Genomic DNA, 27,868 nt, shown 5'->3' with positions numbered 1-27,868 from the left:
CTTAGCAAAATATATACACACACAAACACACACACACACACACACCAGTGCTATATGTAGCACTTTTCAGCTCCTATCTCCGTTTCATAGAACTCACCCACTCGTACTGAATCTGAGTATTTGCTGAGCCAGCAGGTCTGACAGCAGGTCTCGCCGCTGTGAACCCTGATATCACACTCAAGGCTCCCAGCTGGACAAGGTAGGACGCTCGCTGCACTGCCTGCCTTACTTACATGTTAGGCTGTAGTAGATTACCACCCTGCACACATTGCTCTGCTTAGTTTGTTTTAGAGGCATCATAGACAACACAAATGAAGAAAGACCAGCATTTGTGGTACATTTGCAGTCTTTATTCACAAATAAGCATCCTATGCCCATCCAACATTTCAGGACCATATGCCCCTTGATTAAGGGGGCCCTTGTGTCCCCAAAGTTTTAGATAGACATAACACATTTGTTTGTAAGTAAGGACCACAAGCACGCGCAGGATGTTAGCCTTGTGTCATTTACTTGTTAGGTGCAAATTAGGCAAGGAATAGAAGAAGCACAACCACAGTGCAGCACTACCAACCCAGAAATGTAACCTATGTAATGAATAACCTCAGCTACCCCCAAAAGTTATACCAGCTATTGGCTCTTTTTTAGTACTGTCCATACAGTCATAAGATTAACACTACTCTGCCACACAGCAAAACCCTGTCTAGCAGGTAACATAATTGTTTTTTTTGATCTGCTGTAGTTAGGAAGTCATGCTCCTTTCCCCAGCCTGCGAATGGACAATGAAGGAGAGACAGCAGACTGATAAGCTCATCTCTCTGTCAGTCTGTTTTTTGTCCTATCAGAATGCTTCTTTACAGCAATGCAGCACAGCTGATTGGCTCCTTGTGCTGCTTCCCGCTCTCCAAGTCTGAGTGCTGCTGTACAGGGACTGCAGGAGGCTGATTCAAAGTTAGATTCAGGTGCTGAAACTGCTTCCATGTAATAATGAATGAATACAGAGCTTCACTAATCTGTGTCTTTTATTTTTGCCTGAAATTCAGCTTTAGGAAATGTTCTGACAGCAACTACTAATAATGAAAATACAGAAACAAAGTTAACAACATTGGTTTGTCATCAATTTTCTGTAATTAATGGTAAAGATTGTCATTTATTACTTCTTTTATATAGCTATAATTATAAGGAGCTACTTCTTCCTTTCAAAGGCTAAAATGTATGGTTAAATTGTATAGGCAAAGCTATTTTAAATGTTGGAATGTAAAAAAAGGAAAGGATTCTTTTCCTGCTGTACATATGAAGTACTATATCTCCTACTATTAATGTCCATTGTTGTGAATGACGATCTCATTAGTTAGGCGGGATTGCTTTGGTGAGGCTGCTCACACTTACCAATACATCCCCAAATGTAGGATGAGAAATCTGAATATGCTGACTATGTAGAAGGCAGCAAGGAAGAAACACCAGTGGTGTTAAAGTCCATAGTGTTTAATAATGTGGAGTAAAAAGGAATAAGAGAGCCAATGCGTTTTGCGTTTTGGGTGTCCAAACACTCCCTTTACTTTGGGGCTTATATATTATGCAACTCGAGAAGTGCCTGGACACTGAGAGATTTGCCACAATGTGTCAATGTGCTGTCAGGCATATTATTACCAGACTGTTTTGAGGCATTGGTGCAGTAAAGGCTTCTTTCTGGCAACTCGACCATGCAACTCATTTTTGCTCAAGTACCGTTGTATTGTGCTTCTTGAAACAACCACACCATATTTTTCCAGAGCAGCCTGTATTTCTCCTGAGGTTACCTATGGATTTCTCTTTGTATCCCAAACAATTCTTCTGGCAGTTGTGTCTGCAATCTTTCTTAGTCTACTTGACCTTGACTTCATATCAAGACATCCCCAAATTTTCTACTGACTGGCATATTCAAGGCTTTGGATATCTTTTTAAACCCTTTTCCATCTTTATTAAATTGTATGACCTTGTTACGCAGGTCTTTTGACAGTTCTTTTCTGCTCCCCGTGGCTCCATATCTAGCCTGACTAATTATACACAGACACTGCTTGCAATTTAAAAAGCCACAGATGTGGAAAATTAACATTTAATTGCCATTTTAACGTGTGTGTGTGTGTGTGTGTCACCTTGTGTGCCTGTCCCAAGGCCAAACATTCCATGGTATGTAAATTTTTGAATATGGCCATTTGGGTGATTTCTATTATCATTATGATTTAAAAAGGAGCCAAACAGCTATGTGATAATAAATGGCCTTATATGATCATATGATCCTTATCACTAAATAAAAGCCATTTTATTTTGGCAAGATCAATCATATTTTCAATATACAGGTGCATCTTGATAAATTAGAATATCATCAAAAAGTTCATTTATTTCAGTAATTCAATTCAAAAAGTGAAACTCCTATATTATATAGATTCATTACACACAGGGAGATATAGTTCAAGCATTTCTTTCTTTTAATTTTTCTGATTATGGCTTACAGCTAGTGAAAACCCAAAATTCAGTATCTCAGAAACTTAGAACATTACATAAGACCAATTAAAAAAAGGATTTTTAATACAGAAATGTTGGCATACTGAAAAGTATGTCCATGTACACTATAGTATACACTCAATACTTGGTCTGGCTCCTTTTGCATGAATTACTGCATCAATGCAGGGTGGCATGGAGGTTATCAGCCTGTGGCACTGCTGAGGTGTTCTGGAAGCCCAGGATGCTTTGATAGCAGCCTTCAGCTCGTCTGCATTGTTCGGTCTCATGTCTCTCATCTTACTCTTGACAACATCCCACAGATTCTCTATGGGGTTTAGGTCATACAAGTTTGCTGGCCAATCAAACACAGTGATACCATAATCATTAAACCAGGTATTGGTACTTTTGGCAGTGTGGTCAGGTGCCACTTCCTGCTGGAAATTGAAATCAGCATTTCCATAAAGCTGGTCAGCAGAGGGACGCATGAAGTGCTCTAGAATTTCCTGGTAGAGGGCTGTGATGACTTTGGACTTGATAAAACACAGTGGATCAACACCAGCAGATAACATGGCTCCCCAAATCATCACTGACTGTGGAAATGTCACACTGGACCTCATGCAGCTTGGATTCTGTACCTCACCACTCTTCTTGCAGACTCTGGGACCTTGATTTCCAAATGAAATGCAAAATGTACTTTCATCTGAAGAGGACTTTGGACCACTGAGCAACAGCCCAGTCTTTTTTCTCCTTAGCCCAGGTAAGACAAGGAATGCAACAGTTGTAGCCCATGTCCTGGATATGTCTGTGTGTGGTGGCTCTTGCAGCATGGACACCAGCCATAGTCCACTCCTTCTGAATCTCCTCCAAATTCTTGAATGGCTTTTACTTCACAATCCTCTCAAGACTGTGCTTATCCCTGTTGCTTGTGCACCTTTTTCTGCCACACTTTTTGCTTCCACTTAACTCTCCATTAATGTGCATGGATACAGCACTCTGTGAACAGCCAGCTTCTTTAGCAATGACCGTTTGTGACTCCTTGTGGAGAGTGTCAATGACTGTCTTCTGGACAACTATCAAGTTAGCGGTCTTCCCCATGATTGTGTAACCTACTGAATCAGATTGAGAGACCATTTAAAGGCTCAGGAAACTTTTACAGGTGTTTTGAGTTAATTAACTGATTAGAGTGTGGGGGGGGGGGCTTATTTACTAAAGCTGGAGAGTCCAAAATCAGACTCCCTTCTGCATAGAAACCAATCAGCTTCTAACCTCAGCTTGTTCAATGAAGCTTTGGCAATCAAACCTGGAAGCTGATTGGTTTCTATGCAGAAGGGAGTCTGATTTTGGACTCTCCAGCTTTAGTAAATAAACCCCCAGGAGTCTATAATATTGAACCTTTTCACAATATTCTAATTTTCTGAGATACTGAATTTTGGGTTTTTATTAGCTGTAAGCCATAACCATCAAAATTAAAAGAAAGAAATGCTTGAAATATATCACGCTGTGTGTAATGAATCTATATAATATATGACTTTCCCTTTTTGAATTGAATTACTGAAATAAATAAAATTTTAATGATACTCTAACTTATTGAGATGCACCTGTAAATAACAAATTTTCACGCTTTCTGCCAGGGTATGCAAACTTTTTAGTACAACTATATATATATTTAAAGTATATATACAGTATATATTTCACATCAGATAATACCACTAGCATGATACATAGTTGGTGTTAATATTTGATATGATATTCTAAATCTCTTTCAGTTCAAGCACTTCTATAATTACATAGCAAATGAGAAATGAGACCTGATGAAAGGGGAGTTTTTGAACCCCAAAAATGTTGGTTCTCTCCTATGCTATTGATTACTCAATAAAAAAAATAAACACCCTGGACTCTTATCACCATTGGTGTGGCACCCTTACTGATTTCTCCATATTAGGTTATTTTTTCCCATCTGTGTTCTGTTGTCTTCAGGACACAGCAGGAAGTAAATTCCCAACTTAGATGCCAACAAAACATTTGTCAACGGTGGAAATTTTTCTCTTGCCACTTGCTCTAAAATTCTGGATTTCTTCTTTCTATCTGTGTGACAGTGGTGACCAAGACAATTTGAGAGGGTGAATCTCCCCAGCGGGGACAAAGACAGCAATAAAAATCTGACAGGGGACCTAACCCTTCCCTACTTTTTCCAAAACTCAACACAAAATGTTTTTGCCTATACATACGATTTAAGAAGTCCAAAGGGTCATTGTATATAATCCTTGGAGAAAGGAAGTGGATTCTTGCATGAACAGACCAAAGTACACATGTGGTCATTCATCTGCGTGTCCATGGAATCGGTTGTTCACCCACATGGGGTCACACTATGGCTTTAATGGCACATGCAGCACATTTTAAATAAATCTGCTGCTTTCAGCACCGTATATCCCCCAAAAAGCAGCAAGTTATAAATAAGAAGAAGCGAAAGACACATTACAGGAATTTGTCTAGCCAAGTCTCCAAAAAGGAAATTGAGGACAGACATGTGACTTCTGTGGTTCTAATTGGGATAAAATCATCCCCTACTTCTTTCTTATTTTCTTTTTTAAGAAGTCTGGGTGTCTTGCCCACATATTCTAATTATGCCAAGACAAGGATTTAAAGTTGAGCTCCAGACATATATGAAAGCTTAAATTAATTCAGCTCTATATTCACTAATACATAACAATTTTATTTTTTAATGCAAGCAGTGCAAGTACCTGAATTTGACCTAGTGTCTGCCTTTTGTAGTCTATGAGACAGGAGGAGCAGGGAGAAGCAGTACAAGGATTCCATCAATTGTGCTAAAGTGCAAGGAACATGCTGATAGTAGGAGATACTAGGAGAGAGCAGAGGGATAAGCTCTGCTACTTCTCTTCTCACTGTCCAGTCATAGGCTTGTGGAGAGACAATACCTGTAAGGGTTTATTACTGAAGCAGAGTAAAATGAGGTCTCCTGCTCTTCTAGACAGAGCTGTGTAACACCCAGGACTATATTGACAAAAATATAAATCATTTGGCGGGTAAATGGGCTCCCTTATATGTTTTTATATCTGTGTATTTAGCTTGTAGGCAGGTGCAATCTGTTTTCTCCACTGTAGGTGGCGCTCATCCAGAATGGTTCTGTAGCTGGAGGGGAAGTCTAGGGAAACTTCTCTATGGTTCCCTCGGTTCTCTGGAGCAGTGTCCGGTCGGCTACTCTGCATGCAGGTGGCCGTGGTGGCCATTTTGGGTCACGCAGAATATTTTTGAGTCCCTGCCCCAGGGCCACATTTCAACCCCCTTCCCCTATTCTTGGCAAGCGCTCTCTGCTGTTCGGGTTTACTACCGCTGACTTTCCACTATATTGACTCTTAAGTTTCCAGTCAGGTGAGCTCCCCCAATGGGTTGTTGCACTGCTTTCAAGTTCTTCAATACACCAGTTGCCTCTGTGTGCTTTATGCACCCACCTAACAAACTATTTGCCTGGAGTTCAGCTTTAATGTTTATTTACGTGATTGAATGATATAATTTTAACTTCCCTCTGTTGGTATGTGCTATAAAAAAATGAGGCAGGCAGCTCTTTATCACACTGCTGCATGTCAGCAGGACAGGAAGTGAAAAAAAAAATAGTTAAAATGGAACTAAACCCATCAATTTAACTGTTTCTTAAAACAAGTACATTAATAGGAAACTAAAGTTCCACTGTCACAAACTGCAAGCAGGGAGGCTCTTTATTGCAGAAGAGACATTTATTGTCTCTTCTGCAATAAAATACACCTACCTGCTGGCTTAAAGCGTGTTCCTGCTTGTAAACTGTGCATGTGCAGCTCAGCACAGTCCCCATGTGGTCGGATGACTGCTGTGCAGGCACAGCGATTATGTCATCCTGCACCCACCAATGAAGAGGTCAAAGCCATAAAATGGATGTTGTCATAACTGATCATATGTGTAGCACCATGGCAACTGTGGATCACACAGAAGCTAAGATAGCAACTTCCTTGGATAGGAGGGTTTAGTTCTGCTTTAAAACCTTAAAGGGGTTTTTTATCCTTCCTCACTCCGTCCAAAGTTAGGAAAACAGGTTTTAGCTGAACATGCATGTACATGATAGAAAGTCTTCCTCTAGTGGCTTTCTGTATTTCAAACTGATCTATAATATAATTTTTTAACTAATTTTAGAATTTTTCTATTGCAAGTTAACAGCTGTATGAGCAAGAGGGTTACCCATTCTGACTGTCCTGAGATAGGTATAGAGTCTTCCATTAATGATTTCTTCTTCTTCTTCTGAAACTGCTTATTGCTTGACTACTATGTCAAAAGACAAGCCTGAGCGTCTACGCAAAAATTAACAATCCACTATATGACAAATCTTACAAAATACCAAAGTGTGTTTCCACACGCACAAAAAAGTCAACTGGGTTTGAAAATGAACTCTTTTTGAAGTTTGCATTTAAAAAGGGCTATTCCCAACAGTATATGAGATGTGTGAACATAAAAGTGGAGACTGGTGTATTCCAATAACATTAGTTCATAACAATGTATTCCCTCTTCCAAACCATATGACTCTAACAACTGGTCATTATATTTCACTTTCATCTTAGTATCCCATCCAGTGGCTTATGAAGCACAGACAACAGGGAAATCACATATGTAATCTATATATGGGACTTTGTCTCTTATCAGCAGGTATCTGCAAGGCTTAACTGCCCCCTAAATCCAAGCACTCTACTGATCCAGCCACTTGCCCAGTATGCACTAATGCCTACTTCCCTAGGTAACGAAGCAGACTCACAGGTAAGGGGAAATGATCTTGGACATGGACAAGTTCTGTATGCATGTAAACACTTTCTTGGCACTAGAGGGCAGGGAAGATCTACAGGCTGAGGACAGCATGTGCTGCCACATACGCTGATTTATTTATGGGGTGGTGGGAGAAGACAATTGTATTCACAGAGAACCTGGAGTTATTGACATCCCATATATTACTATGGGTACGGTTCATTGATGACATTTTCATCTTGTGTTGGGGGCCAAAAGAGAGCTTTGATAACTTTGTGGAACATCTAAATACAAACAATATTGGAATGTTTTTCATGAGTGAGGTGTGGAAGGACAGTATTAACTTTTTAGATCTTAAGATCACATGGGAAAAAGATAGTACTATTGGTAATACGGAAACCTACTTCCACAAACAACTTACTCCACTGGAAGAGACACCATCCTATTTCCCTTAAAAAGGGTATACCAACTGGCCAATTTATGACAGCCAGGGCAAATTTTTCTACAGATAAAGCTTTTAGGATTGAAAGTGCTCAATTATTTATTCAATTTCATAGAAGAGGGTATAAGCTTGACAGTTTGAATCCCAGCTTCGACACTTCCTGCACGGAGTTTGCATGTTCTCCCTGTGCCTCGTGGATTTCCTCCCACACTTCAAAGACATGCTGGTAGGTTAATTGACTACTATATAAATTGGTCCTGGTATGCATGAATGAAAGTTAGGGACCTTAGATTGTAAGCTCCTCGAGGGCAGGGACTGATGTGAATGTACAAATATAAACACTAATGAAATATAAAAGAAAAAGGGGGCGAGGAAACCACTGTAATGCCACACAGGGGAATTAAATATTATTGTGTTAACTAACTCACCAAAAATCAAGGTGCGGATCACAGTACCCAGAAGACATTAGATAAAAAGATATATGGAGGAGAGCCCCCATAGAAAAGAAGGTACTCTCATGTGACCCAGGTAGTTTTAACCTGAGTGACATGAAAATTTACAAATATACATGTAAAGTGCTGCGTAAACTGACAGTGGTATTTAAGGATCTGTAATAACTAAATAAATAAATAAGCTGACTTAAAAAGTCTTTTGATATGGTGAATGACATTCCTAGGGAATCCCTTTTGGCCCTGAGACAAAACAAAATGGTTGAGGCAGAAACAATGCACATAAAAGGCACTTACCCCAGACAATCTGGCCAAATCTATAATATCATCAGAAGATATTGGCATGTTCCCTGTGATGTAATGGAAATACTCCCCAAAAAATCCGCAGATCATTTACGGTATAGAAGGGACGAAACCTAAAAGACAAATTGGTGCATAGCCACCATGAAAGTAACCACAAACAAAGGACTTTTTCCACATGGCTACCATAAAGACTTATGAGTATTTTTAAATGTGGGCATTGTAAAGCATGTATAAATTTCTCTGCAGTTAAGGAGTTTCAGAACCCCAAGAATGGGGAGACTATTAAGATCAAGTCATTCTTTAACTGTAAATAATGTGATTCCGTGCCAAGGAGAAAATTAAAAGTCTCAAAACCCCCCAAAAAGCTGCCTCCCTGTTGTATTATATTACACTGTGGAAAAAAGCAAAAAAGAAGGGGCACCATTCTGAATATTACTGAATCTCAATTATAATGTGTATGGATACTATGGCATAAAGAATATATAAAGCAAATACAAGAAAAGGAGATACCCATAGTCTGTATTCCTGTGTAAACCACTATCGAAGTTGCATTCTCAACTTTCCCTACAAAATGGCACTGTTTAAACAAATGGGCAGCAATTACTGAGCTGCCCAGGAAGAGGCGCGCCTTGGCAATCATCTTTGCTATGTATAGGAGTCAATGGACTGCCATTTTGTTAGTTATTTTGACCATGTGGTGATAGTAGCCACATGGTAATGGACACCATTACATAAATTTGATGCCACTTTATATTTTTTTACAAATTTAATGCAGCCCTGATGAAGCTCCTTGTTTTAAAGGGCAATACATGTTGGGTTAATTTTTGGGTTTTTTTTTTAACAGTTTGGCAATTTGTTTTTTTCTGGTGATAGTGGGCACAAGACTTTTTTTAGTGGAGATTTGGACAAACTAATTTCCCCTTACCAGTGATTCTCTAATTGGTCACATAGGGAAGTAAGCACTAGTACATACTGGACAAGTGGCTGGGTCAATACAGTGCTTTAGGGAGCAGTTAAGCCTTGCAGATACTCGCTGTACCCTGCAATATTGGATTTTGTTCCAGTCACAATGGTCTCCAGAAGAATTAGAGGTCAAATTTCCCCAGCAGGGACACAGGCAGTAAGGGCTCATGTCAACACTCTTTTCATACATTGCATTTGCTGCATGTTGTATTTGAATGTAAACGCATACATTCAAATGGCAAACAGAGCGTTTGATCTGGTTTGGCTGCAGTTCAAATGTACAGTACATCAGTACGGCATGCTGCATCCAAAGAAAGGCAGTGCAACCCAAAGCAGGTCAAACACAACCTCTGAACTGACATATGTACTGCTACTACTACTGAAGTTAATCGGATTTTGCTGACCTGCATTTGTGGAAAGGGAAGGCAGTAAAACCACGCTGTCAACACAAGCCCCAATAAAAACCTAACACAGTAAAATAATAAGTCTTTGGCTGTAGATACACTTATACAACTTTATTTTTCTAAAGATAAAAATAAAAAATAGGTGTCCTTTTTTTTCCAGAAATAAGATGGAAAGATCACCAGAGTGGATCCTTCTTCTCTTCTTGCTCAGCCTTGGCCATGGCTTCCCCCCATGGGAGGACAGAAATGCTCTGATAGAAAAAGAGAACAGTCGCCGGGTTGGCGGCAGCATCATCTTTGGAGAGAGAGAAAAAGAAGCCAACAGAAATCTGATGAGGATTAAATCAGATGAAATGAGTCAGGCGGCTGCCACAGGAGTCTTTCCTCCCAGCATGCACTTTTTCAAGGCCCGGAGACTTATACAGCAGAGCAAAGTATTTAAGATTCTAAGAAAGATGCCAAAAGGTGAGATAGAACCTTTGCCAAGGCCAGTCTTGCTTTTACAAAACTAAGTCTGGGGTCATGCTGGTTCAACAGCTTTAAATCCAGCTAGATGGTCAAATGGCAAAGCAGAACCAACTCCATGCTTTGATTAACAGAGGATTATGGGAAAATGTACTGGGTGGAACTATAATGGTTCAGGCTTTACAGTGTAGTCATAAAGGTACTATACCATCTCCATGGTTCTTAAGGTTTAGAGAACAGAGTTGTCTGCAAAAAATCAGGGCAGAAACCATGATGGCCTTGAAGGTTCATTGACCATGAAGTCATTGCTGTTCATCAACAGCTAACAGTGGATTATTGGTCCTACCTATGTAAGGACAAGCAGCCACACTCTGTGATCATAAATCATATTTTGGTGTGAGGAGTCACAAGGCACTTTGTAGTACAGAAATCAACTCTATTGTCTGCTTTTTGTAAAATGAAAATCATAGTTTTCCTTTACATTGGTAATTAGTGGAAAAGTGCTTCTTGCATTAGTGGTTAGTGAAGAATGTCCTACCTTACAATGGTGGTTAGTGGAGAAGTACCCTCTTATACTGGTGGTCAGTAAGGTAGTTTTTAATTGGTGGTAAGCAGGAGAAGGGCTTACTCACATTGTTGACCAGCAAAAAAGTGCCCCTTCAGTGGTCAGTGATGAAATGTTCCCTACATTTGTTGTCAGTGAAGAAGGGCCCCCTTATATTGGTGGTCAGTGGAGAGGAGCTCCCATATACTGGTGGTCAGTGGAGAAGGGCCATGTTATATTGGTGGTTAGTGGAGAAGGGCCCCTTTATGTTGGTGGTCATTGGTCTATACACTGTATAGCTGAGCCAGAAAGAGAACCAAAATTAGATAATGCCAAACAAATGTATAAAGCTTTCTGGCTCAGTTATGTATAGACTTTTCAAGTTGGTTGACCCTTACCTCTGGAGGGGCCCTTGTTTTTGGAGAGCTGCCAAACCTGTCCATTTGGTCTAGTTAAGGAACTCTAATCTGCTAGTGAACGATTCCTATCCGTCTCCTTGCTCCCACTTTGTCTTGAATCCCTTTAATTGGCAGTTAGTGGAGAGGGCCCCCTTATATTGGTAATCAGTGAAGAAGGGACCCCTTATATTGGTAGTCAGTGAAGAAGGACCCCTTTATGTTGGTAGTTAGTGGGAAGAACCCTTACCGACACTTTAATCATTGGTGTCAATAGTTACTTACTTTAGAGATGAGAGTATGGACTCCACTGGTTTTGCTGGATGTCATTGGTGCCAGAACTGTACAGAAACTGTTAGCCAATCTACCACTGCTCATGGAACCCCTACATGTGGAGGAACCCTGCTTTGGAAAGACTGCTCTAGGTTGTTTAGACTTCTTAGAAAAGTAACGATCCAATCACACAAGTATGATATAACAAATTCTAGTCTGCTTTTATTACTAGAATCAAGGTTTTCGATTTTTGTGTAGTTTTAGGAAATAATAGCAGTTGTTGAATGAAATGTAAAGGTTACTTTTAACAATATCAGATTGCAATATGACTTGTGTTGCAATTGTATCTATTGTATAATTGGAATAATTCTTCTGTTTGCAGGGGGTGCACTTCATTTGCATGATTTTGCAATTGTAAGTGTTGATTGGCTGGTGAAAAATGCATCATATCTACCAGACTGTTATATTTGTTTTACTGGCTCAGCAGTGAGGTTCATTTTCTCCAAACCATCTCCAGTGGGCCAGCTGCTATCAGGCTGTTCAGATTGGCAGCTGCTGGAGACATATAGGAAGACCATGCCAGATGTCACTGAGTTTGATAACAGGTCAGTCAAAAATGTTTCTGTTTGAAGGTTCTATTTATAATGGTCATTTTGGTGACTCTTCACACTCTTTCACATTTCATAAGGTAACAATGATTCCCTACAATATACAGGTTGTGGATAACTTTCCCAATATATGGGCAGAGCTAGAGCCTCCAATCAGCAGGGAACATAACCTTTAGAGAGTGCAGAACTATAGATCTGACTCAGCAGGGAGTGAATCAGACCTCTGCAGAGAGACCACTGCTTGCATACAGAGAGCAAGGGTTCTTCTATACAGCATGCTGGTAAGGGGTAGTCTTTTTAACAAAGTTTGTGGACACTTCTAAGAAAATGAGCTGTTGGCCACTGCTCGGTCAGTGTATGGACAGTGTACTGCGTGAAAGAGGGGCGTCTATGATTTGGTGGATATTGGCGCCAAAGCACAAGTCCCCGCCCTGCTCCTTTCATTTTGCTAGAACACTATCCCTCCTGCTGAGGCAGGACCCTCGACCATATTGTTCCCTTTCCTTGCCTGAGGCCTTCAAATGACATTCCCGGCCATTGACCTTTATATCCCGAAGAATTTCCACACAAATGAGTAGATTTGCTCCACTTTACTGATGGAATTCAGGAATTGACATAACAGTCTCATCACATTGACATATATTCTGGAGTCACTTGACAATACATAGTCAATCACATTTAGTGGATGGTCCAGAGTAGTCACATGTGAAAGCATATGCAGCACTTTAAGCAGCCATCTTCCTCTTACAGTCTCTCCTTTCACCTAGGGATCTTTAGTACTCACAGAACTGGGCTTTCTGTAGACACCTTCTGCATAGGTACACCTCTACCAGGACCTTTCAGGGAAACAGCCTCACTCAGAGAACTCTTAGCCTGTCCTAAAAGGTCTTTTGCAATCCCCCCTAGCCCCCACCTCAATAAGGGTCAGAAAGTCTACAGCTAGAGTTCCTGGATGCAGGACTACACCTGCCCTGCCTCATGCCCTGTACAAGGCCTCCACATGCTGGTTACATTTGTGCTGGTGTGGGGTGCTCAGCTCCCATACCCCAAGTGTGTTAAGGCCCCTCCCAACCTGGCTTATATGTGGATGCTGACCCACCCATGAAATCACTAAAAGGGGGCTAGCACCTGATAACACTGTCTGCTGTAACCAGACGCTACCCTTGCACCTAGTGCAGACTAGCTAACTGCAGCTGCCTACACTCTGAGCATGCTTTCATCACAACCTTGGATACATATCTGCAGTGACAGGCATTAAGACCCACTGTACCTGCTCCTGGAGATATGCATTATGTGGCTGTTAGGAGGTTAATGTTCCTCAGCATGCCAATGCCTTGTACTAAGAGAATGTTATATGACATTCCCTTTCATGGCTAGAAGTATTGTGGTTTTACTTATTCCATAAAGTGGTTGTAAAGGCTCAAGGTTTTTTAAAAAAACTTCTGTGTTCAGCAGCTCCCCCAGCCCCCACTAATACCCCCTAAGCCCCCCCTGGATCCAGTGGTGTGCACTGGAGTCTCAGTAATGTGACCCAATGAGAAGAGGTTGCGGAGCCAAGTCGCAGCCCCACGTATGAATGAGCACACAAGCAGTGGGTGCCCCCATAGCAAGCTGCATGCTGTGGGGGCAACCGACAGGAGGGAGAGGCCAGGAGCACCAGCGGGGGACCTGAGGAGGATTTGGGCTGCTCTGTGCAAAACCACTGCAGAGAGCAGGTAAGTAGGATGTGTTTGTTAATTAACAAAAAAAAAATTAGCCCTTAAGCCTGGATTCACATCAATGCGGTAAAGGAAATGCTGCAAAGCCTGTGTGTTTCCCACACCACATTGCAATCGCATTGCGTTCATGTGATCTGGTGTGGGTGTCAATGATAAATTAATGACACCCTGAAACAGATCGCAAAACGCAAAGTGATTGTCAGAAATCGTATTGCTTGGGTGAGAACACCCATGCAATGCGATTCAGGTGCGGATCTAAAAAAGAGTCCTGCACCTTTTTGGTGTGAATGCGATGCGATTTGAGCCATACAAAATGTATGGCTCAAATCTCACCACACAGACATTTGCATGTAATTTGCACAGGAATGTGGTGTGATTCCTGTGTGAATTACATGCGGTGTGCGAATTACATGCATGTTATTGTCAAGTTAACTGAGGCATACTGGCACTGCAAAACTAATTCTGACCATAGCTGATGATTTTTTTTGGATCAATCAGTGGGTTGACAGAAAAAAAAAAAAAGACTCCGCCCATCCACACAAGCAAGGTGGATAGAGAAATCCTCCGCACTGTAGCATTGTATTGTTACAGCAGGGACTCTCCACTTTCAGAATACACTGATCAGTGGCTGCAACCTCCAGCAGGGTGGATTTGATTTAAATCATGTTGATTTAAATCACAATTTAAATTATGATTTAAATCACTAGTGAAAAGGCTCAATTTAAATCATAATTTTTAAAGAGCAGCTGTCATCTCTGTCCTGGAGCCGCTGGTGATGCGGCAGTGACACAACAACATGAGTGACGTGGAGGCAGCAGGGGAGTGGATGCCCGTTAACAGGCGCTGCCATGATGGATCTAAAATGACAGGTGCTCTTTAAATGTAAGGAATCCAACGCATTCATACTGGTAGTTAGAATCTTTGATATTTGCAAACCAAATGAAGGTTTCCATTTTAGAATAATAAGCTGTCAGGTTAGTAAAACAGCGATATCAGAACCGATTTTAGGTTAATAGGGTAATCACACATAGTTGGAGAACTACCGTATTTGCCGGCGTATAAGACGACTTTTTACCCCTTGAAAATCTTCTCAAAAGTCGGGGGTCGTCTTATACGCCGGTATACGGCATACTGACACTTTTTAGGGGGGCGGCGCGTTGCCGCCGCCGCCCCCCCCCCTTCCCCCAATGGAAGGGACACTAAGTACAGGGGTGGGCAGCGGCTGTTTCTTACCTGGTTCCGGTCCCACGACGATCCGGTCCAGGAAGCGCGGCTGCGCCTTCAGTTCGGCCACTGGATGTTCGTGCGGCTGCTCGGCTCCGCCTCCTCACCAGTGATTGGCCGCCAGAACTGTAGCTCAGGAAAGGCACACAGGCGGCCAATCACCGGCAAGGGGGTGGAGCCGAGCGGCCCCGCGAAAATCGAGTGCAGGACCAGCAGGTAAGTGGTCAGTGTAGAGGTGCTGCTGCAACCACATATGCTGGCTGCAGCAGCACCATATGAGAACAGGGTCAGCAAGTGTCAGTGGGAGGAATAGTGCCCCATCATTGGTGTCACTGATACCAATGATGGAGCACTATTCCTCCCACTGATACCAATGATGGAGCACTATTCCTCCCACTGATACCAATGATGGGGCACTATTCCTCCCACTGACACCAACGATGGGGCACTATTCCTCCCACTGACATCAACGATGGGGCACTATTCCTCCCACTGACACCAACGATGGGGCACTATTCCTCCCCCCCACTGACACCAACGATGGGGCACTATTCCTCCCCCCCACTGACACCAACGATGGGGCACTATTCCTCCCCCCCACTGACACCAACGATGGGGCACTATTCCTCCCCCCCACTGACATCAACGATGGGGCACTATTCCCCCCCCCCCCCCACTGACACCAACGATGGGGCACTATTCCACCCCCCACTGACACCAATGATGGGACACCATTCCTCCCACTGACACCAATGTTGGGACACCATTCCTCCCACTGACACCAATGATGGGGCACTATTCCTCCCACTAATACCAATGATGGGGCACTATTCCTCCCACTGATACCAATGATGGGACACTATTCCTGCCACTGATACCAATGATGGGGCACTATTCCTGCCACTGATACCAATGATGGGGCACTATTCCTGCCACTGATACCAATGATGGGGCACTATTCCTGCCACTGATACCAATGATGGGGCACTATTCCTGCCACTGGTGTGCATTGGAAGAGGGGTAGTCTTATACGGCGAGTATAGCTCAAACACTAAATTTTAGCAGGAAAAGTAGGGGGGTCGTCTTATACGCCCAGTCGTCTTATACGCCGGCAAATACGGTACTCAGATTCTTTTATTTCATGTTTTTTTCTCATGGATACTTTGAAATTGTGTGAATACATCAATGCAGTGCATGTTGCAGAGCTTGCATAACCTCATGCTACATAACTAAGTTCCATTTCATGCTGAATAAACTAAATTATTAATGTATCTTAAATAAAAAACAATCTTTTACTCCAAAAGCATTTTATTTAAATAAATTTGATAAAAATAAAAAATATTATTTTTTTTATTTAAAAAAAAAAAAACGATTTTTTTCCACCCTGTGTACCAGATGCATTTCGATGCATCTTGACCAACTTTAGCCTGGGAACCCACGAATGTCATGGAATGCTTATTGTCTCGTTCTCACCAATTTTCATGAATTTTGTGTTGCGGTTTCTAGCACAGTCAGAATGTAAAAGTATGAGAGAAATTATTGCTCTCAACAGGACCTCTTCCTTCAAAAACAGTTGCACTATGGTGGTTTAAATATTTTGTCAGTTCGTTGAGCTGTTTCAAACATACAATGTAACCAAAGGTTCTTATATTAAAGCACCTACTTGTCATATGTATTTCAGCCTGATCAGGAACCTGACTCTGCTAACGGACACTCCAGAACTAGATTATCCCACCCAGGATGTGATCTGGCGCAGGTTCGAGGGTGCTTTCATTGCTGCAGGTGGCCTCATTTGCTATGCTCCAGTCTTCAAAGCTTATATATATGAGAGTCTGCAAGAGCTCTACGAGGATGGCATTCAGTACCTTGAGCTGCGAACCATGCTGCTACCGGTGAGAGCTAGTAACTAGCAACAGTTTTTATTCCTCCACAATTTTGGTCAACATCAGATATTGACAAAATGCACTGGAGTCAATGTGGAAGGCAAAAATTAAGGTGGAAATTATATTGTATCCATCACACTCCACACAGGCTTTGTGTAGGATGTTGTAGTGAATTGGTGGATGGCCCCTTCATGCAATCATAGGAATGCAAGTATCTGCACTTGTACCTCTTGGTATAGTGAACATCTTGTTCTTTATTCACATAAAGTAACAAGCATCACAGGTCAACATTTTGGGATGTCACAGGATACCTTTTTTCAAGGCAGAGTGATCTCCCTTGCTTAAAAAAAAGGATCCTGCAAGATCCTGAAACATCAACCTGTGATGCCTGTTGCTTTATTTGAATAAAATAATAGATTATCACTCGTCCACGTTGTGCTGGTGCGTATTTTTATTTTCCAAAAATTAAGATGGTTCTTGGTGGCTTTTGAGGCTGCCATGGGCTTTTAATAGCTCTTGAGCATTACGGTAGCTCAATTTATCTATGCTGAACCTGTTCTTGTACAAATACCATCTCTATTTTTAGATTAGTTATTTTGACTTTTTTTCCACAGAAATAAAAAAACAAACAGTGAAATAAGTAAAATAAAAAATAATAGCAACAGTAAAAATAATAAAAATAGATACGCCAAAAAAAAAACCCGAAACAAAACACAAATAAAAGAACACTAAATTAAATACTCTAAATTATGCTACATACACCCCCACTTCCCATAAAACACTCCCTTTTTAAAAATAAATAGTTTTTTTTCAGGCAAATTTCACAGAGGCAGCTGAATAAAGCAGTAACTCCACAGAAAATTAATTTTGCCAAGATCACTCAGCTTCCTGATCATGACCCTATGTCCCAAATAACAGATATTGTAATATTTTTCTCCCGCAGGTATATGAGCTGGACGGTACAATTCATGACCCCTCCTGGCTAGTGGACACCTACAGAGATGTGGCCAGGCAGTTCATGAACACTCACCCGGACTTCATGGGGCTAAAGATCATTTATACAGTTCACAGGTAACACTGTGATATTATTGACATTCAATAGCCAGGAAATCCTATTAATACAAATCAGGGGAATAACATTTAATTGAAAATGGAACTGGGTGTGTGATCTGCAGGGGGTGTCAATGCAATGCTAACACCCCAAACACATCACAAATGCAGTGCTTTTGCCTGCAAGGGATTGCATGGTACAGAAGTACCATGCAGTCTGGTTGCAGTGATTTTTAAAATGTAGTGCATGCTCTACTTTTGGTGCGATGCAGTACGAATGGGCTGAAAACACACTGCACTCAAATCGCAAAAGAACGCGGACCATGTTCCTGTGTGATTCTGGTGTGAACCCGGCCCTAAATATCACCCTTCCAATTTTTTGTGGGAGCATGGTTTTGATTTTCAAAAACTGCCAAACTTTCAGATGTTTCCATTTACCACCCATGGCAGCTGGTGCATTTTGCAGACTGATTGTATTGCAGTACTGGTGATCATCGTGTGATCAGTGATGATGACCAAATCTTGGCTAAAATTCTGCCAGCACTTCAATAGGGGATGTCTAGAGTACTTTAGCAGGTCAATATTGTCAATCTACATTGCAGATATATATAAATGTTTATTAGTAATAATAGTGAGTGGCTGTAGTAAGCTCCTCTGGTGCAGAGACTGATGTGACTTGCTCAGTACAGAGAAGTACAGCACTGCAATATATGTTAGAGCTATATAGATGTATTATAACAATAATAATAATAAAACTAGTGTGTGACTGTGGGGGGAAATTAGAATGTAAGCTCCTCTGGTGCAGAGCCTGTTCTCTGTAAAACACTGCAGAATACTGTATGACAGAGCTATATACATTTATAATAATAGTGTGTGACTGATGTGGGACATTGGAGTGTAAGCTCCTCTGATGCAGACACTGGTGTCACTGGCTCAGTGTTCTCTGTACAGCACTGCAGAATATATCAGACCCATAAAAATGTACATTATAATAATACTGTGTGATTGCAGTGGGACATTAGAATATAAGCTTTTCTAGGAAGGAGACCAATCTAGTTTTATTTTGTGAAGTATTAATTCAGTATAATACAGTATTATATACTGTAAGTATAGGATAGGGCTGGATATATATTGACTCTTCTTACTTTGCTTTAGTTGCCTTTTATTTCAACAGACACGAGGATGTTTCTAAAGTGAAGGATGCTATTCACACTGCGATTCAGCTGATATCTGACTTCCCTGACACCTTTGCCGGCTTTGATTTGGTAAACCTCTTGTGAAGTGCACCGTGGGTTAATGACTAAACTTTTTTGTTTGAATGGAGTGGTGAGGGGTTAGAACCACAGTCTGGTTTGTGCTCAGCAAGACTGGAATTGTTGGAAATTTCCCCCAGGGCATAAATGGCAATGAAAAGTTGACAGAAGTTTTTAACCCCCATTCATTGGGAGCTACTATTAACCTTCTTTTCCTGTATGCATATGATCCACTTTCGGGTGCCTGCAAACTACCTATATCTATACAGAACTATTTATTTAATAAAGATCCAGGGTATCAAACAAATGCATTTCACGGTTTAAAAATATCCCTTTCATCAGGGATTAAAGTGCTAATTGGGATGAAAAAAAAAATATTACGCAGCTGAAGAAGAAGAAATATTTATTTTGGAGCCACAAAACACCTTTAAGTCTGCCACTTTGTATTCCAAGCAGCACTTTAGGCAGTGAAGAAGGGGGTATTTACAATGTCCATAATGTATTTGGTTGTTACTCTGGATTTTTATTAAATACATCATTCTGGGCTCAAGAAACCACTGGTATGGTGGTTTTGTTCCTTCCAGCTCCTGGATCCTCCCTAGAATAGGAAACCACATTACCAGCACCATTTTAATGATGTGTACCATCTCATCTATTAGTTTTGGCATTGATCAGTTGAATCGACTTTGGCAGCCCACAATTATGAGCAAACTAGTTTTAACATTAGGGAATATTGCTGCTCTACCTTGGTTTTATTATAAAAATTTGTAAAGGGATGTAGGAGTTAGTGATATAAACCTTTAAAACTACTTATTTAATAAATGGAATTTATTTAGAAAAAACTGAGTGTCATCATTGTGTAAATACAGACTTTGAAGTTTTAAGTTGATGTTTGGGCCCTCCATTCCCCGTCGTCCCAGAGAGGAATGAGGACACCTCAAGTGAACCCCGAGCATCACACCTACTGTATATAAGCTTGTGGTACATCCCATTCCAAAACCATAGGCATTAATATGGAGGTGCACCCCGTTGTGGCAATAGCAGCCTCTACTCTGAGAAAGCTTTTCGCAAGATCTTGGAGTGTGTCTGTCAGAATGTGTGTCCATTTATCCAAAGGAAAATTTGTGAGGTCAGGTAGTGATAACGGACAAAAATACTTGGCTCACATTCAGAATTCCAGTTCATCCCAAAATTATTTAGTAGTGTTGAGATAAGGACTCTGTACAGGCTACTTGAGTCCCCCCACACCAAACTAGTCAAAGAATGTCTAGAAGATCTGGCTTTGTGCACAGGGGCACAGTCATGCCTGAACCAAAAAGATCCTCCCCCAATCTGTTATCACAAGGCTGGAAGTTAACAATTGTCCAAAATGTCTTCGTATTCTGTAGAATTAACAATATTCTTCACTGGAAACACCTGAACTCAGTTTGGAGCGGTGTTCACATATTTTGCCAATATAGTGTACCTGTGGTGCATTGTATGTGTTTGAATACGCTTTGTACTGAATTGTGTATCTGTATTTCTACCAATAATCACTCTGCTTATTGCAGGTTGGCCAAGAAGATGCAGGCCATTCACTCTACCAACTTCGAGATGCTCTCAACATCCCCAGCCAGAAAGGTTTTACCCTGCCTTACTTTTTCCACGCTGGAGAAACTAGTAAGCAAGTGAGGGTGGGGAAGGATGATGTTACTGGCACCCCTGATGTTCTCCATACTTATTTTTAAAAATATTCCCGTCATACATACCTTGAATCCTGTAGCCTTCTTGCTAGTCATATGACAGTCCTCTTCCCCTTCTCCCTGCTTCAGCAGAGGGTGGTATTCAATACTGCAGAGAGCAGCGCAGTGCAGCTTTGTACAATGAGCCCAGGCTGGTAAGATGATGACCACCATGGCAGGTTGATGAAAGCCTGGGCTCACAGAAAGTTGTTTAAATGACACCGGCTGTCATTTACCCCAAAGAGGACTGCTGCGTGTAGTGGAGAGGAGGTAACAGTTGCAACAAAAGACCCTTTTTTTTTTTTTTTTTTTTACTTTTAGGCTATTTTTTTTCAAAACATATATTTAAAATTGGAATTCTGCTTTAAAGACCTACTGCAGTCAAAACATTTCTCTCTAGTTTTGAATGGGGTGGGGAAGGGTTAAAACCTCTGCAGTGATTTTACTGCTGTCAGTGTCTTTGCTGGAGAGATTTTCCCTCCCTTTCTGCCTTTGTTCCCTGTCATGTGACAGCACTGGTGCTTAGTGATTGGCCTACAGTGGTCACATGGGGGCAGGAAGAGTCTTCAGCCCTATGTGAGCTCTGATTAGAGTGACTCGGAGCTTATGTACTGTAGCTCTTCCTTTCTTCGATTCTGTCAAATGAACAGAGTACTGGGCAAAGCAAAGGGCGGATGAGTATATGCAGGTGGGACAGGGTCATTACATTGCTGAGACAGGAAGTGATTGGAAATCTCTACAGTAGGGGCACAGACTTCAACACTTTTATCCTACAATGAGGAGGGATAAAACCTCTATGGGGTAAATATAAATTCATGGCATTGTATCCAAGTGACTACTGCTTCCCCATTCCATTTCTGTTATCATATTGACAGAAACTGAGGAGAGGTCTCCCCATCCGGATTATGGAGAGCAATGAAAGGTTGACAGAACTATTTACGTTTCAAAAATCGATCCAAAAAAATTTAGGCTTTAACATTAAACTTTAACTCAAGTAAGTCATAAAAGACACACATTAATGCAACTCTGTATTCATTAACACACCATTAAATATTTTTTAATACAAACAGTGTAAGTAACTGAATTTGACTTGGTGTCAGTCTCTTGCAGTCTCAGTACAGCAGGGCTGTGGAGTAAAAGGAAGAAGCAACACATAAACCCAATTAGTTTATGTGCTGACAAGAAGCATGCTCATAGGAGGAGAAAGCAGATAGAGGCACAGGCAGGGAGTAGGCTCAATTGGATTGAATGATGCTGGCTATCAGACTAAGGACATCTAGAGACAGTAAAAAACTCTGAGGGAAATCAGTGGATTGAAGCTGAATATGGTTTTGAAAGCTGAGAGCTGGTTTTGTTATTTTATCTTTTAATGGGCTATTCATTTTTGTTGTTTTGTTTTAACCTGACATATAAACTCTTAAATCCTAACCCTGATGTTTATCCAGACCCTGTGTGTGTGTGTTTCATAAATATGATCTATATTTGGTTTCTAATTATCATTCTTCACTTCCTCTCTCTGTTGGGGTCCCTCAAGGTTCTGTCCTCGGAGCCCTCCTCTTCTCCATCAATACCTCTTCCCTTGGCCAATTGATCAACTCCCACGGCTTCAACTACCATCTCTATGCCGACGACACACAAATCTATCTCTCTACCCCTCACCTCACCCCCTCAGTCTCCAATCGCATCACCAGCCTACTAAGTGACATATTGGCATGGATGTCACTCCACTTCCTCAAACTCAACCTTTCCAAAACTGAGCTCCTAGTATTCCCCCCAGCCCGTGCCCCCCCAACTTCTCCATCAAGATCAACAACACTACCATCAGTCCCTCCCCTCATGCCAGGGTACTAGGTGTAATCCTAGACTCCAATCTGTCCTTTCAGCCCCAGGTCCAATCACTGACAAACTCATGTAGACTTCACCTCCGCAACATCTCCAAGATACAATCGTTCCTAACCTCGGAAACCACTACGCAACTCATTCACTCCCTTATTATATCTCGCCTTGACTACTGTAACTCCCTCCTCACTGGCCTACCTCATCGCAGGTTATCCCCACTCCAGTCCATCATGAATGCTGCTGCCAGACTCATTCACCTTACTAACCGCTCTGTATCTGCCACCCTTCTCTGCCAATCCCTCCACTGGCTTCCAATTGCCCAGTGGATAAAATTCAAAATACTAACACTGACGTATAAAGCCATTCATAACACTGCCCCTAATTACATCACCGACCTTGTCTCTAAATACCACCCAAACCGTACTTTCCGCTCCTCGCAAGACCTCCTACTCTCTAGCTCCCTTGTCTCCTCCTCCCATGTTCGTCTCCAGGATTTCTGAAGGGCTTCACCCATCCTCTGGAACTCCCTACCCCAATCTATCAGGCTATCGCCTACTCTGCTCACTTTTAGGCGCACTCTGAAAACCCCTCTCTTCAGGGAAGCCTATCCTACCCTCAGCTAATAATGGAATCTTCTACTCTTCCTACCAGTCCATCCCCCACAGTTATTACCTCTTGTACCACTAACCCCTCCCTCCTAGATTGTTAGCTCCAAGGAGCAGGGCCCTCCTATCCCTCTTGTATTGAACTGTATTGTCTCCCTTTATATTGTAAAGCGCTGAGCAAACTGTTGGTGCTATATAAATCCTGTATAATAATAATAATAATAAATCTGAAAAGCTATTAAAACGCACATTAATTATACCGGCAGAATAGGCTACGTGCAGCAATAGTAGCTAATATTGGAATTCTCTACTCTTCCTACCACTCCATCCCCCACAGCTAATTACCTCTTGTACCACTATCCCCTCCCCCCTAGATTGTAAGCTTCAAGGAGCAAGGCCCTCTAATCCCTCTTGTATTGAACTGTATTGTTACTGTACTGTCTACCTCCTAATGTAAAGCGCTGAGCAAACTGTCGGCGCTAGATAAGTCCTGTATAATAATAATAATCATTCTCATTTTTTGTAGGCTGGTTAGGCATGGATGTGGACCAGAATGTCCTGGATGCCCTGCTGCTGAACACATCGAGAATCGGGCATGGGTATGCCCTCCTAAAACATCCAGTGGCCCGAGAGATGTCACTAAAGATGAATGTCCCCCTTGAAATCTGCCCTATCTCCAACCAGGTAGCTGATTGTAAGGATAAAACTGCTGTTGTTGGATATCTTGGTGCTGCTTTCCATCCTGGTGGCTGGAGGTGACATGACCAATATACATTATATTGCCAAATGTTCGTGGATACCTGACCTTTATGAGCTTGTTGGACATCCCATTTTAAAACTATGGCTGTTAATGTAGAGTTGCTTCTTTTTGCAGATTTAAAAGCCCCTACTTTCTACAAGATTTTGGGAAGGCTTTCTAAAAGAGTTTGGATCCTATCTTTGGGAATTTGTGCCCATTTGTGAGGTTAAGTACTGATGTAGGATGAGAAAACCTGGCTCACCATCAGCATTTCAATTCATCTCAAAGATGTTCAGTAAGGTTGAGGTCAGGGCTCTGTGCAGGCTACTCAAGTTCCTCCACACCAAATGGTAAAAATGTGCCTTTATGGGCCTGGATTTGTGCACAGAGGTGCAATCCTGCTAGAACAAAACTTGATCATTTGGCGGAATGTCCACATGCATTTAGTCATACAACATATATCTTCTCCCTCATGACTCTCCATTATCTGATTTCATGTCTCCTTCAGGTCCTTCTCTTGGTGTCTGACCTTCGCAACCACCCAGCAGCTGCCCTCCTGGCTGATGGCCACCCACTGGTCATCAGCTCTGATGACCCATCTGTCTTTGGAGCCCAAGGATTGTCATATGACTTTTATGAGGTGTTCATGGGGTTTGGGGGGATGGAGGCTGATCTGAAGACTCTCAAACAACTGGTACTGAACTCAATCAAGTAAGGAAAACAAACTTTTTAACTGCCTGTTTTTTATTTATGTGAAAGAATATAAAATAATGAAGCTAATGGTGTCATTTTCGGCACAAGAGCAGGTCCAGAATAGTTGATAGGAGGTTTCTTACTCCATGGGAGACACTTAAAGGCTTAAAATATCCAAAAACCACTTTCATTTTCCCTTCCCCATCGACTCTAATGCCTTTTCCCAAAATGGCAAAAAGTCCCTCCATTTGTTTACAGCAATTTTGGGGACATAATAACCCTCAATTTCCCTCATCCCTGTGTGATGTCTATCTGTGTTTACCTGCTACTAGGTATTGGACTTCTCCATCCTCCAAAATGCAATGGAAAGTTATTTAAAGGACACTGCCAGATGTCAATCAGTGCTTTTTTGTTGAGTAACTCATTATTGCTTTACAAATTTGATGTTGAGGAAAACACACATCACATTTCATAATGTGTTTCAATGTTTTTTTTTTTTAAAAACTACTTTCGAGATGACTAGGGGCTTGCTTACACCAACATTTTTAAAACCAGGAATCTACATATTTACAATTCCCTGATGTTTCAGGACTCCCACTATATCTTGAGGATAAATTCTCAACGAAGGGCCAATAACTGGCATTTGGCAATGTCTAGTCTTTATTTGTAGTTATAGGAAAAACAGGTTTGTATTTAGGCAGGGTGGGGTAAGTGGTGCAAAAGGGTACAACTGTGAGGGATGAGCTGATGGAAATGATATATGTTTAGTTGGAGGTGTAAAAGGCTTCCCTGAAGAGATGAGTTTTCAGGTATCGCCTAAAGGCACCCAGAGTAGGAGATAACTGATTGAGGTAGCGAGTTCCAGAGGATGGGAGAGGCCCTGGAGAAGACAAGGGAACTTGAGAGCAGGAGGTCTTGGGAGGAGCAAAGAGGATAGTTTGGGTGATATTTGAATAAAAGATTGGTGATGTAGCTCAGGGCAGAGTTGTGAATGGCTTTGTATATTGTTGTTGGTGTTTTGAACTGAAATCGCTGGGCAATCAAAAGCTAGTGGAGGGATTGGTAGAGAGGGGTGGCAGACACTGACCGGTTGGTAGGTGATGGAGTCTGGCAGCAGCATTCATGATAGACTGAAGAAGGGATAGCCTATGGAGAGGTAGGCCTGTCAAAAGGGAGTAGCAATAGTCAAGGCGGGAGTGAATGAGTAGCTTGGTGGTTTCATTAGATAAAAAGGGGCAAATTTTAGAGGTGTTATGGAGGTAAAGTCTTCAAGCTTTTGACAGGGATTAGATTGGGGCAGAAAGACAGAGTCTCAACTTACACCTAGTACTCTGGCATTAGGGGAGGGACTGATAGTTGTACTATTGATGGAAAAGTCATGGAGGAGGGCATGACTGAAGGGGAATATTGTCAGCTTGGTTATAGAGAGATTTAGTTTAAGGAAGTGGTGCAACATCCATGCTGATATGTCAGATAGTAAGTTAGTAATGCAAGAGAAGACTTAAGAGGTGAGGTGAGTAGTACAGAGATAGATTTGGGTGTCATCAGCGTACAGGTGGTATTGGAAGCTGCGAGAGGTTATCAAGTGACCAAGGGAGAAGGTGTAGATAGAGAAGAGAAGGAGTCAAAGATTGGACCCTTGGAGGACCCCTACAGAAAGAGGAAGTTGAGAGGAGACAGCATTATAGGTAATACTGAAGGAGCACTGTGATAGGTAGGAGGAGAACCAGGATAGAGCAGAGTCTTGGAGGCCAAGAGAGTGGAGTTTATTGAGAAGGAGCAGATGGTCAACAGTATCAAAGGCCACAGAGAGGTCTAGTAGTAAGTGTATGGAGAAGTGGCCATTGGTTTTAGTTTGTTAGTGAGTTTTAGTGGGGCAGTTTCTGTAGAGTGCTGATAAGGCTCTTATCTACTGTAAGTCCTATAGTATAGCAAATTTAATGTGAATTCATGATCTTAAGGATTCAGATAAAACTGTACCCATGTAGCTGATCTCTATTTTCAGCAGAAAGGAGTTTATAATCACTATAAAATATGGTTTTACTGTTCTTTTCCTGAATACAGCTACAGCTCATTGTCTGCGGAGGAGAAGGATAAGTTCATGGAAATGTGGCAGAAGAACTGGGACAAGTTCATTGAAGATTTAGCCAGTGAAACCTGGGGTGACAGCCAGTAGGAGATGAAGGCTTACAAATGATTGGAGACCCATTATCTGACATCCCATAAAGCTGCTGGAATACAGAGTGCTTTCTTTTCTTCCCTAAAAGAAACCACTTCACACAACACTGGACAAAAAAAGGACTCAATAACAGGAGGGGAGTGAACTGTGTGCTAATGGAGACAAGTGGGAGCGATAGAGGTTGGGACAGGCGAATTCAGGGAATGGAGACAACAGAAATATGCAAATGGAGGAGGGAGGGCAGACTTAGTATGTCCTGGATACTGTTTTAAATTGTTTAATTACCAGTAAGGTAAGGAGTGCCATTTTATTCAAATTCTGCTGTTTTATAAACATGAAATAAGAAGAACACCCCACCAGAATGCAAAAACAGCATCTCTTCAAGTCTGATACAACATGTTTTGCCTCCAAGGTTTCATCAAACATACAGACAAAACATTAAAAATATATCTTTAAATTATTGCTTTTACATTTACCATCTTTTGTTTCCTAGGTTCATATTGAGAACAAAAACTGTAGTATTTTATACGCAGAGGTATATGAATTATCTAAAAAAAACAACTTTGATGACATACAATAATTATAACAATGCTAAGTGCCAGCATAGCAGAATATTTTGCTTTACAAATAAATATTTAAAGATATAGTATTAAAAGAAATATTTCATACATAACAAAAGTTTCAGTAACTGCCTGCTTTCATTCTTGCCCTGTCTTGACTGAAACACTGAATGGATCTGTCTGATAAGGAAGCCACTAATGCCTAGTACACACCATGAGAAAATCAAATGAAAAATACGGCATTCTAAGCTATCGTCCAATAATCTAATCGTTAGTACCTAGCTTTTGAGAGCTG

The 27,868-nt window shown here is 41.4% G+C and overlaps 1 protein-coding gene across 2 annotated transcripts in view; it reads left to right on the top strand.

Moving 5' to 3' along the window:
- Nucleotides 1-27,473, top strand: part of ADA2 (adenosine deaminase 2) — a 46,935-nt gene extending 19,462 nt beyond the window's left edge. For both annotated transcript variants that reach the window (XM_089671842.1, XM_089671843.1), the window contains 9 exons: nt 9,985-10,289; nt 11,884-12,106; nt 16,733-16,943; nt 17,878-18,005; nt 19,159-19,249; nt 20,788-20,896; nt 23,929-24,086; nt 24,650-24,852; nt 26,899-27,473. In XM_089671842.1, the coding sequence (XP_089527968.1) occupies nt 9,992-10,289; nt 11,884-12,106; nt 16,733-16,943; nt 17,878-18,005; nt 19,159-19,249; nt 20,788-20,896; nt 23,929-24,086; nt 24,650-24,852; nt 26,899-27,010 (1,533 nt within the window). In that variant the 5' untranslated portion in view covers nt 9,985-9,991 and the 3' untranslated portion in view covers nt 27,011-27,473. The remainder of the gene's footprint in view (nt 1-9,984; nt 10,290-11,883; nt 12,107-16,732; nt 16,944-17,877; nt 18,006-19,158; nt 19,250-20,787; nt 20,897-23,928; nt 24,087-24,649; nt 24,853-26,898) is intronic.
- The last annotated feature ends 395 nt before the right edge of the window (nt 27,474-27,868 follow it).

Source organism: Staurois parvus, unplaced genomic scaffold (assembly GCF_062004578.1).
Source record: "Staurois parvus isolate SC_StPar_1 unplaced genomic scaffold, SC_StPar_1.0 ptg000114l, whole genome shotgun sequence".
Classification (NCBI taxonomy): Eukaryota; Metazoa; Chordata; class Amphibia; order Anura; family Ranidae; genus Staurois; species Staurois parvus.
Note: the sequence above shows the minus strand (reverse complement) of the source record. Positions and strands in the feature narration are given on the sequence as shown.